The sequence below is a fragment of the Balaenoptera acutorostrata genome, chromosome 16 (assembly GCF_949987535.1).
Source record: "Balaenoptera acutorostrata chromosome 16, mBalAcu1.1, whole genome shotgun sequence".
NCBI classification, from domain to species: Eukaryota; Metazoa; Chordata; class Mammalia; order Artiodactyla; family Balaenopteridae; genus Balaenoptera; species Balaenoptera acutorostrata.
Window position 1 is genome coordinate 15,605,725 of NC_080079.1, and position 13,488 is coordinate 15,619,212.

At 36.1% G+C, this 13,488-nt stretch overlaps 1 protein-coding gene across 1 annotated transcript in view; it reads right to left on the bottom strand.

Annotated features, from left to right (window-relative positions):
* The window catches only part of ATRNL1 (attractin like 1), a 706,302-nt gene that overhangs the window by 640,363 nt on the left and 52,451 nt on the right, over positions 1-13,488 (bottom strand). Inside the window, exon 8 of the mRNA XM_007173145.3 lies at positions 2,813-3,068. Coding sequence (XP_007173207.2) covers positions 2,813-3,068 — 256 coding nt within the window. The remainder of the gene's footprint in view (positions 1-2,812; positions 3,069-13,488) is intronic.

Genomic DNA, 13,488 nt, shown 5'->3' on the forward strand with positions numbered 1-13,488 from the left:
CTGTAAATTGGAGGTTGATCAAAGAGTAAAAGTACTGGTTAACTGTCGACTTAAAGTATTCATTTTAAAACTTAAAAAGTCATCACCTATGGTTCAAGTACAAGCATGGTAATAGTTTAATCCTGAATCTTCCCGTTTTCCTCAGGGAAGACATATAAAATAAGGAAAACATGGGGAGGAAAAGTGAAAGAAAAAGAAAATTAATTTTCCAGACAAATTAGGAATGAAAAAAACTCACCAACTCCAAATCAGGTGCGAACGTGCAAAAAGCCGGTGAAACTAAGAGAATCAGACAGAGAAAGCTGCAAGAATGCAGAAAGGAAGACAAGAAACAAGGAACATGGAAGAAGCCTAATGGCAGATCTCAAACATTACCTATCTTGTTCCCACAAAAAATGGTCCTCACTCTCCCTAATCATGAGAAGAGCTATAATTAAAAACAAAAAAAGACAACAAAGTAACTTTAAAAAAACATAAAACGTACATAAAATGTACAAAAACCAGAGGGATCACAAAGCAAAATCCAACTTTCTCTTGTATACAAGAGATATATTTAAAACAAAGTGATTCTGAATGGTTAACAATAAAGGAATGGGCAAAGGTACACCGGGAAAAGACTGACTTCCCCACCAAAAAAAAACCAAGAGCCATAATACTAATAATAGACAACGTTGAAATCAGATCAAAAAACACTGAACAAAGCACTTTATAATATTAAAAGATACAATTTGCAATAAAGATATAACAGTTATGAATATCCATAATAGCAACTTCCATAAAGCATAAATTCCAGAATACACAAGAAGAAATAGGCAAAAATAAACTAACATTTTTAGACTTTTATTAACTTTCGGAGCATGATAGATCAAGTTAAAAAATATCATAAGTAAGGAAGAGAAGACCTAAACAGAATAATCAATAAAGTAGATTTTATATATATGTATCAAATGCTATACTTTGATATTATAGGATTTACCTCCTTTTCAAGTGTCTATAGAACATTTATGAAAATTGGGCCCCAAAGAAAATCTCAATAAATTACAAAAAGTAGAAATAATACCTACAACATTCCCTGAACACTATAATAAAACCAAAAATTAAAAACAAAATCAAAAAAGAAAACAACCTTTTTACATAGAAAATTTGTCACTCTTGCTTAAACAACTCTTGGCCCCATCTGAAAAATGAGAACGACTCACCCACATTTGCTTCACTGCTACCATGAGTTTGTTATGACAATAATGTATGTAAACAGGCTTATTTAATGCAGCATTTATTAACCATTACACTCTAAAATGTTCCTATCACCAGAATTCTCTTTAGATTTCTTCTATTTTCTCAGTAAAATAAGAAGTAAGAGAGTAATGATGAAGAGTGAAGTGTTGGAAGTTTGAAGAGAGAAAGGAAAACATATGAAACAGTCATCTTGGAAAACTGTAAGACAGATAGGTGATTATGAACTTAAAACTCGGTAAATGAGAAGTACGGACAAGAGAGGGTGAGAGAGAGTGAAGCACTGACCAGAGGCTCAACCGACTAAAGGCTCTGGTAAGGCTGAAGAATTCCCAGAGTCTGGACACTCTTCAGGAGTAAGCGGGAAAGATCAGCAGCACTTGAAGAGTAAGATACTTGAAATGGAAATTATGGGATTCGTAGCAGGTACACAAGGTCAAGAGTACCGCAATGCAAGAGAAAGACCCAAACAGGATGGAAAACAAGATCTTTGTAAGAGAGATCAAAAAATTGAGAGAACAGAAGTATTTAAATGGATCCTAAAATATCCATAAAAATATCTGGCTAATATATGTAGGACAGAGACAGTGAGCCAGAAGCTTTATTCTTCCAGGAATTAAGCACAGTAATCAAAGGAGCAACAGAGGAGTGTAAGATGGAGAAGTAGTAGGTGCTTTAGTCTGATGATGTAAGATTCAAAGTTGAGTGATTTAAAGGAGGAAGGAGTAAAAATAGAGTGGAAATGACAGTAAGAAGTAAGGAGGATACATATCCCAATTCCAGCCCAGCTGTACTGGGGATATGAAAAAGAAAAGATCACTTAAAAGGACTGACGGGGAAACAGTGGAGAATTTAGAAGGGAGTCTTCCTCTGACACACAAGCACTCTCTTGTTGTTGCTAATGGTGATCTGCAAATGAGTTTTCTCATTAAGACTACACAAGGACTCTAAATAGTTCAATACAGTTGTCTATACACAAAAGGGCCAAAAACTTGAGTTCATAATCCTGGCCAGAACCAGAAATGGAGTATGTTCCTGAATCTAAATAGCAAACATAGCGTATATACATTTGTAGGCAAATTAAAAAAAAAAAAAAAGCTTACAACTGTTTGAAAATGTCATAAAGAATTCAAAGAAATAAAGTACCAGAAAAATAAATTCGAGTATTTAAGAGTCATATGTAGATTGCCCCAGTCACCTTCGCACACCAGATATAATCTTTTATAGAAGCCAAAAGACTGTCTTTGGGAAGCTTACTTTAGAAGAGTAAGTAAAATCCAAAGAAATAGCACCATCTATTGGAATTTCAGATATTTAAAATACATATTCTCAATTCTTAGAAAATGTGTCTAGTATGTAACATTTCTGCACATTTGGCTAAGAAGATAACTTACATATTAAAGGACACTATCTAACACAAAATAAAAAAGTTTATAGTAAAAAGTATTAATTCTTGGTTTATAATTCTAATTTCAAATAACTAACCATTTTGACTAAATTCATATGAAGATTTTATTATAGATAAAATATTCTCAACCAATAAAGAAGAGTACATAGTTACATGTTCAAAGTAACTCACAGATATGGTATTCCTGTATGCTGCTTGTATAACCATATATTGCAGAATATCCAAATACTATGATCATGACAACATCTCTACTATCCAACTCCATAATATGTGCTGAATGTCCCTCCACAGCATACTGCTGACCATGTCCAAGCACAGTAGGAGTTTTTGTACTCCACGACTGACTATGTATGTTAAAAACCCATAATTCATCTGTGACATTGCCATCACTTGTTTCAATTCTGCCTCCATACATAAAGATGTTTTCCTGTAAATTAAAAAAACATATGTTAATAAAAAGATATTTGTATCTTAGCAAGGTATATTAATTAAAAATAAAGATTAAATTTAAACATTAAATTTTAGTAATTGCTCACAACATGCATAAGACATAGTTCTTTGTAAAAAGTCAAATGGGAACATATGAGTAATGATAATTAATTCTTTTACTTACAAGAAGGGGGAAAATCCACACTTACAAAAAGTTACTTTAAGGTATTTTATTTAAAAGTTATGTAGTCAATTAACCATGTTTTTAATTATCCTAATTGTTGAGTCCCTAGTTGTTAAATTTGAATTTTACCATCTATTTGTACTGCTTTGTGCTAGTCTCAGTCATTCACTGTTTTCATCACTGTTCACCGGAAAGGTAGATCACATTTGTGTATATTATGTGGAGTACATTTTTATTACCACTTCTCATGGCTATGAGCAAATACCTTATAGCACTTATAAATGATACAATTTCAATATGATTGAAATGAATGATATATGTAAATCATTACTATCTCAACAACCTAGAAAGAGAAAAGAATTTCTTCAACCTAATAAAGAGCATTTAAGAAAAACAGAAAGCTGATATTACATACACTTAATGGTAAAAGACTGAATGTTTCACCAAGGTCAGTAATAAGATAGAGATGCCTGCTTTTGCCACTTACATTCAACATTGTACTCAAGGGTTTAGCCAGAGCAAATATGCAAAAACTGAATAAAGGTATGCGGATTGGAAAAGAAGAGTAAAATATTTCTATTTGTACATGATATGAACTTGTATACAGAGAATACTAAGCAATAAAAAAACAATTAGGGGGGCGGAGTCAAGATGGCGGACTAGGAGAAGGCAGAATTCGTGTCTCCACACAACTAGGGCACCTACCAGGCACCAGTGGGGGACCATGGACACCTAAGGGGATGGGAGGACCCCCCAGCAACCGGGTAGGACATGGGGCATTGGGGGAGTGAAGGGGGAGAAGTGGAGGTGGGACAGGACTGGCGCCCCTGAAGGGCAGCTGGGGGAGAGGAAGGGAACTCAGGCCAGAAGGGGGAAATTGAGGAACCACGTGGAGGGCAGAGGCTCAAAAGGGAGCATGGCCAGGTTTCCCCTGCCCACTTGGACCCCCAGGAACCTGTTGAGATCCCAGGCCTGATCCTCTGCCCACCGAGGCCCCCTCCAGCCGTGCGGGTCCTAAGGAAGTGGGAGGGAAGGGGGAGCAAAAGCCAAGGCTGGACCTCCAGAACCGGCACACCTGAGGGGTGGCTGGGGGAGGGGAGGAGTTCCTACACCCAGAGGGGCCCACCCATAGTTAGGGATCCAATGGGTTGGGGGAGACCCTGGGGGAGACGGTGCAGGAGGGACGTGAAGGAACGGAAGGGAAGGGGGCCAGCGCTTTCCCTGTCCACTTAGGCACTGGGAAGACTGTTGGGCTCCCGGGCCTAATCCTCTGCCCTCGGAGCCTCCCTCCTGCCGTGCAGAGCCCAAACCCTGCCCCTGCACTCCCACCTAGGGCCCTACCTCTACACATGGAGACCCCCTCCAACAGGCTGGGCCTAAACCCCACCAACACACCCTCACCCAGGGCCCTACCTCCAAACTCCGGAACTCCACACTCCAGAGGCCCTCCTTTCCACTTGCTGCCTCTCCCCTCCTGCCAGGTCCTAACCAGAGGCCCTGCCCCATGCTTGAACGTTGCCCCACACATGCCCCGCCCCCAGTGCCTTTTCTGGCTGCATGGGTCCTGAGCCTAGGCCCCGCCCCATGCTCAAATGTCACACTCCCCCCCCCCCCCCCCCCCCCCCCCGCCTAGGTCGGTCCCACCCTAAACCCCACCCCTGCCTAAGTTCCACCCCCAACTAAACTCCTCCCACATAGCCAAGGCTTTTTGTTATCTTTTTCTTTTTCGTCTTTTAGATTGGAGTTCTGTTTTACCTTGTTGATTCATTTATATTTTTATTTTTCCTAATAAATCTTTTATTTTTCTAATTTTATTTTATTCTTTATACTTTGTTATTGTTGTCTCCTTTTGGCTTGTTCCCCCCACCTTTTTTTTTCTTTTTTCTGTTGTGGTTTTATTTTACCTTCCTGCAGTTGTTGCAATTATATTTTTACTTTTCCTAATATATTTTTTATCTATCAAATCTTTTTTTTTTTTTATTCTTTGATATTGTACTGCTCCTTTTTTCTTTTCTTTTTTTTTTTTTTGCTTGGTTCCCAGGCCAGAGGTCAGGCCCAAGCTCCTGTGGTGGGAGCTCCAAGTCCAAACCGCTGGATTAACAGAGAACCTCACACCCCAGGGAAAATTAATCACAGTGAGGCCTCCCAGAGGTCCTCCTCTCAGCACCAAGGCCCGGCTCTATCCAACTGCCTGCAAACTCCAGTGTTGGACGCCTCAGGCCAAACAACCGGTAAGACAGGAATACAGCCCCAACCATCAAAAAAAAAGAAACGACAAGAAAATACATTACAGACAAAGAAGCAAGGTAAAAACCTACAAGACCAAATAAATGAAGATGAACTAGGCAACATACCAGAAAAAGAATTCAGAGTAGTAATAGTATAGATGATCCAAAATCTCAGAAACAGAATGGAGAAAATACAAGAAACATTTAACAAGGATCTAGAAGAACTAAATAGCAAACAGTGATGAACAACACAATAACTGAAATTAAGAATACTCTAGAAGGAATCAATAGCAGAATAACTAAGGCAGAAGAATGGATGAGTAAGCTGGAAGATAAAATGGTGGAAATAACTGCCAGGGAGCAGAAAAAAAGAAAAAAGAATGAAAAGAATTGAGGACAGTCTCAGAGACCTCTGGGACAACATTAAACACACCAACATTCGAATTATAGGGGTCCCAGAGGAAGAAGAGAAAAAGAAAGGGTCTGAGAAAATATTTGAAGAGATTATAGTCGAAAACTTCCCTAACATGGGAAAGGAAATAGTCAATGAAGTCCTGGAAGCGCAGAGAGTCCCATACAGGATAAACCCAAAGACAAACATGCCGAGACACATATTAATCAAACTATCCAAAATTAAATACAAAGAAAAAATATTAAAAGCAGCAAGGGAAAAGCAACAAATAACATACAAGGGAATCCCCATAAGGTTAACAGCTAATCTTTCAGCAGAAATTCTGAAAGCCAGAAGGGGGTGGCAGGACATATTTAAAGTGAGGAAAGGGAAAAACCTACAACCAAGATTACTCTACCCAGCAAGGATCTCATTCAGATTTGATGGAGAAGTCAAAAGCTTTTCAGACAAGCAAAAGCTAAGAGAATTCAGCACCACAAAACCAGCTTTACAACAAATGCTAAAGAAACGTCTCTAGGCAGGAAACACAAGATACGGGAAAGACCTACAAAAACAAACACAAAACAATTAAGAAAATGGTAATAGGAACATACATATCGATAATTACCTTAAATGTAAATGGATTAAATGCTCTAACCAAAAGACACAGAGTGGCTGAATGGATACAAAAACAAGACCTGTATATATGCTGTCCACAAGAGACCCACTTCAGACCTAGGGACACATACAGATTGAAAGTGAGGGGATGGAGAAAGATATTCCATGCAAATGGAAATCAAAAGAAAGCTGGAGTAGCAATTCTCATATGAGACAAAATAGACTCTAAAATAAAGGCTATTACAAAAGACAAAGAAGGACACTACATAATGATCAAGGGATCAATCCAAGAAGAAGATATAACAATGGTATATATTTATGCACCCAACATAGGAGCACATCAATACATAAGGCAAATGCTAACAGCCATAAAAGGGGAAATCGACAGTAACACGATCATAGTAGGGGACTTTAACACCCCACTTTCACCAATGGACAGATCATCCAAAATGAAATAAATAAGGAAACACAAGCTTTAAATGACAAATTAAACAAAATGGACTTAATTGATATTTATAGGACATTCCATCCAAAAACAACACAATACACTTTCTTCTCAAGTGCTCATGGAACATTCTCCAGGATAGACCATATCTTGGGTCACAGATCAAGCTTTGGTAAATTTAAGAAAATTGAAATTGTACCAAGTATCTTTTCCGACCACAACACTATGAGACTAGATATCAATTACAGGAAAAAACTGTAAAAAATACAAACACATGAAGGCTAAACAATACGCTACGAAATAACCAAGAGATCACTGAAGATATCAAAGAGGAAATCAAAAAATACTTAGAAACAAATGAAAATGAAAACACGATGACCCAAAACCTATGGGATGCAGCAAAAGCAGTTCTAAGAGGGAAGTTTATAGCAATACAATACTACTTCCAGAAACAAGAAAAACCTCAAATAAACAACCTAACCTTACACCTAAAGCAATTAGAGAAAGAAGAACCAAAAAAACTCCAAAGTTAGCAGAAAGAAAGAAATCATAAAGATCAGATCAGAAATAAATGAAAAAGAAATGAAGGAAACAATAGCAAAGATCAATAAAACTAAAAGCTGGCTCTTTGAGAAGATAAACCAAATTGATAAACCATTAGTCAGACTCATCAAGAAAAAAAGGGAGAAGACTCAAATCAACAGAATTAGAAATGAAAAAGGAGAAATAACAACTGACACTGCAGAAATACAAAGGATCATGAGAGACTACTAAAAGCAACTATATGCCAATAAAATGGACAACCTGGAAGAAATGGACAAATTCTTAGAAAAGCACAACCTTCCGAAACTGAACCAGGAAGAAATAGAAAATATAAACAGACCAATCACAAGCACTGAAATTGAAACTGTGATTAAAAATCTTCCAAAAAACGAAAGTCCAGGACCAGATGGCTTCAGAGGCAAATTCTATCAAACATTTAGAGAAGAACTAACACCTATCCTTCTCAAACTCTTCCAAAATATAGCAGAGGGAGGAACACTCCCAAACTCATTCTACGAGGCCACCATCACCCTGATACCAAAACCAGACAAAGATGTCACAAAGAAAGAAAATTACAGGCCAATATCACTGATGAACATAGATGCAAAAATCCTCAACAAAATACTAGCAAACAGAATCCAACAGCACATTAAAAGGATCATACACCATGATCAAGTGGGGTTTATCCCGGGAATGGAAGGATTCTTCAGTATACGCAAATCAATCAATGTGATACACCATATTAACAAAATGAAGGATAAAAACCATATGGTAATCTCAATAGATGCAGAAAAATCTTTCGACAAAATTCAACACCCATTTATGATAAAAACTCCCCAGAAAGTAGGCATAAAGGAAATATGCTTCCTTTTAGAGGAAAACATAGGCAAAACACTCCATGACATAAATCACAGCAAGATCCTTTTTGACCCACCTCCTAGAGAAATGGAAATAAAAACAAAAATAAACAAATGGGACCTAATGAAACTTAAAAGCTTTTGCACAGCAAAGGAAACCATAAACAAGACGTAAAGACAACCCTCAGAATGGGAGAACATATTTGCAAATGAAGCAACTGAGAAAAGATTAATCTCCAAAATATACAAGCAGCTCATGCAGTTCAATATTAAAAAAACAAACAACCCAATCCAAAAATGGGGAGAAGACCTAAATAGACATTTCTCCAAAGAAGAAATACAGACTGCCAACAAACTGATGAAAGGATGCTCAACATCACTAATCATTAGAGAGATGCAAATCAAAATTATAATCAGGTATCACCTCACACCAGTCAGAATGGCCATCATCAATAAATCTACAAACAATAAATGCTGGAGAGGATGTGGAGATGCACTGTTGGTGCGAATGTAAACTGATACAGCCACTATGGAGAACAGTACAAAGGTTCCTTAAAAAACTAAAAATAGAATTACCATATGACCCAGCAATCCCACGACTGGGCATGTACCCTGAGAAAACCATAATTCAAAAAGAGTCATGTAGCACAATGTTCACTGCAGCACTATTGTCCTGCAGTAGACAAGACATGGAAGCAACCTAAGTGTCCATCGACAGATGAATGGATAAAGAAGATGTTGCACCTATATACAGTGGCATATTATTCAGCCATAGAAAGAAACAAAATTGAGTTATTTGTAATGAGGTGGATGGACCTAAGTCTGTCATACAGAGTGAAGTAAGTCAGAAAGAGAAAAACAAATATCGTATGCCAACACATATATATGGAATCTTAAAAAAAATGGTTCTGATGAACCTAGGGTCAGGACAGGAATAAAGACGCAGACATAGAGAATGGCCTTGAGGACATAGGGAGGGGGAAGGGTAAGCTGGGATGAAGTGAGAGAGTAGCACTGACATATACACACTACTAAATGTAAAACAGATAGCTAGTGGGAAGCAGCCGCATAGCACAGGGAGATCAGCTCGGTGCTTTGTGACCACTTAGAGGGGTGGGAAAAGGAGGGTAGGAGGGAGACGCAAGAGGGAGGGGATATGGGGATATATATATATATGCATATAGCTGATTCACTTTGTTATACAGCAGAAACTAACACAACATTGTAAAGCAATTATATTCCAATAAAGATGTTTAAAAAAAAATCTAAAAAAAACCAATTAGAGTTAATAAATGACTTCAGCAACATTGCAGAATAAAAGATCAATGTACAAAAAATCAATTATACTTCTATAAGCTTGCAATGAACAATCCAAAAATGAAACTAAGTAAACAATTCAATCTACAAAAGCATCAAAAAGAATAAAATAACTAGGAATAAATTTAACAAAAGAAATTCCAAACTTATACTCAAAGCTACAAAACATTGTTGAAAGAAATTCTGAAAGATCTAAATGAATGGAAAGACCTCCTGTGTTCATGGATCAGAAGACTTGATATTGTTAAGATGGCAATACTCTCCAAATTGATCTACAGATTCAATGCAATCTCTATTAAAATTCCAAATGGCTTCTCTGTAGAAATTGACAAGTTGATTCCAAAATGCATATGGAAATAAAATTGGAGGATTAGCACTTCTCAACTTTAAAGCTTACTACTAAGCAAAAGTAATCAAGATAGTATGCTACTGGCAAAAAGAGAAACATACAAATCAACAGAACTAAGAGTCCAGAAAAAAATCCATATATCTATGGCTAATTGATATTTGGCAAAAGTGCCAGGACCATTCAATGGGGAAAGAATAGTCTCTTCAACAAACAGTGCTAAGAGAACTGGATAGTCACATGCAAAAGAGTGAACCTGAATCCTTACTGCACATGACATACAAAACTTCAAGTGGATAAAAGACCTAAACGTAAGAGCCAAAAAAACTATAAAACACTTAAAAAAAAACATGGGCTAAATATGCATGACCTTAGATTTGACAATAGATTCTTAGATATGACACCAAAATCACAAGAAACAAAAGGGAAAAAAAAAGATATACTGGATTTCATCAAAGTTAAAAACTTTTGTGCTTCAAAAGACACCATCAAGAAAGTAAAAGAAGTGGAATAAATATTTGCAAATCATGTATCTGATAAGGGACTTGTATCTAGAATATATAAAGAACTCTGACATATCAAAAATTTTAAAATGGGCAAAGGACTTAAATAGACATTTCTCCAAAGAAAATACAAATACCCAAAAAAGCACATGACTAACATCATTAGTCAACATGGAAATGCAAATCAAACATGAGGTACCACTTCACACCTATTAGGATGGCTATCATCAAAAAGACAGATTAACTAGTCTTAGCGAGGATGTGTACACGTTGGAACCTTCATACAAAGTTGGTGGGACTATAAAATGGTGCAACCACCTTGGAAAACAGTCAGAAAGTCCCTCAAAAAGTTAACAGTTACCATATGATCCAGCAACTTCAACTCTATATATACCCAAGAGAAATGAAAGAATATATCCACACAAAAACTTATACATGAATGTTCATAGCAGCATTATTCATAATAGCCAAAAGGGAAAACAACCCAAGTGCCCATCAGCTGATAAATGGATAAACAAAATGTAAAATATCCATACAATAGATATTATTTAACCATAAAAATTAAGTACTGATATATGCTGCAACATGCCAGTCATAAGCTACATAGTAAACAATTTCATTTCTATATGAAAGACAAATCTACAGAGAAAGGAAACAGCTTCATGATTGCTTAAAGCTGGGAGGATGAGAAGGTTTGGGGTGACAGCTGAAGGGTACAGGACTTCTTTACAAGGTGATGAAAATATTCTAAAATTGATTACCCAACACTGCAATTTTGACAAACCTGCAAGAGATAATTGCACAACTCTGAAGATACTAAAAAGCATTCAATTGTACATTTTAAACACATGAATTGTATCGTATGCCAATTATATCTCAATAAAGCTGTTACAAGAAAATGAAATAAATCAAAAAACTAAAAAACAAAACTGAAAGAAAACAAAGAAGCATATATCCACATACATATGTACATAGAGAGATTTTTATTTAATTTCTTAAACATGTATATGCATAACAAAAAACAGTGGTAGTTTATTCTTTACATTGCTCCTGTGTTTTCCAAATTTTCTTAAACAAGCACAGAAAATATATAAGTTCTGATTTGAAGAGTGTAGTCACAGTCGACAAAATACATGAATTTTTGTTGATTCAAAATAAAAACCAGTTAAGTAGCCTGATTTTAATCATGCTAAATTTATGAACCCCACAAATACATAAAAATAACTGATTACAAAGCAATCCCTATCAAAATCCCAATGACATTTTGCATAAGTAGAAAAATCCATCCTAAAATTAATATGGAATCTTAAGGGACCCCGAATAGATAAAACAAACTTGAAAAACAAGACTGCAGCTGGAGGTCTCACATCTCTTCATTTCAAAACTTACTACAAAACTACACTAATCAAAACAGTGTGGTACTGGAATAAACACAGACCTAGATCAAAGGACTAGAGAGCTCAGAAATAAATCTTTGCATATATGATCAAATGCTTTCAACAAGAGTGCCAAGACCATTTAATGGGGAAAAAAGTCTTTTCAACAAATAATGCTGGGAAAACTGAATATCCACATGTAAGAGAAAAAAATTGGGCCCTTACTTTATACCCTAAACAAAAATTAACTCAAAATAGATTAACGACCTAAGAACTAAAACTTCACAATTCTTAAAAGAAAACATAGGGAAAAGGCTTCATAATATTGGATTTGGCAATGATTTCTTGGATATGACACCAAAAGCACTGGCAATAAAAGAAAAAACAGATAAATTGGACTGTTTCAAAATTAAAAACCTGCCCGTCAAAGGACACTATCAATGGAGTGAAAAGATAGCCCACAGGATAAGAGAAGATATTTGCAAATCATATATCCAATTAGCGGATAAAATCCATAATATATAAAGAACTCCTACAACTCAACACCAAAAAAAAAGTTAAAAATGGGCAAAAGACTTGAATATATGTTTCTCCAGAGAAAGCATACAAATAGCCAATAAGCACTTGAAAAGATGTTAAATATCACAAATCATTAAGGAAATACAAATCAAAACCACAATGAGATACTGCTTTACATCCATCAGGATGGCTAATATAGGAAGGAAGTTAGGAAGGAAGGAAGGAAGAGGAAAATAACGAGTGTTGACAAGGATATGGAGGAATTGAAACCTTTGTGCACTGCTGGTAGGAATGTAAAATGGTTACAGCTGCTATGGAAAACAATATGGCAGTTCCTCAAAAAATTAAAAATAGAATTACCATACAATCCAGCAATTCCACTTCTGGCTATCTATCCAAAAGAAATGAAATCAGGGACTTGAAAAGATAGTTGTATACCCATGTTCATAGTAGCATTATTCATAATAACCAAAAAGGTGGAAGCAACCCAAGTATCTATTGATGGATGAATGGATAAACAAAATGCAGAGCAATATATACATACAACAGAACATTATTCAGACGTAAAAAGGAAGGAAATTCTGACACATGCTACAAGATGGATGAATCTTGAGGACACCATGCCAAGTGAAATAAGCCAGTCATTAAAGGACAAACACTGTATGATTTCACTTACATGAGGTACCTAGAATAGTCAAATTCACAGAGACAGAAAGCAGAATGGTAGTTTGCAGGGTCTGGGGAAAGGGGGAAATGAGGAGTTACTGTATGGGTATAGAGTTTCAGTTTTGCAAGATGGAAAGAAGTCTGAAAATAACAGTAATGGCTGTACAACTTGAATATACTTAATGCCACTGAATGAATTCTACTCTTAAAAATGGTTAAAATGGTAAATTTTTGTAATGTATATCATGGACAAAAACTCAACCTTCATTTCTTCTCATGTTCAATGGAGGACTGTATTAAAATCTCTTTTTTTTTTTACTAAAATAGTATAAAAGTCTTTGACATCTCAAGTTATTGTGATTCATATGATCTACTGTTCTTATTAAATGTTTGAAATATATCTGAGATTTAGTATTTTTTCCTCT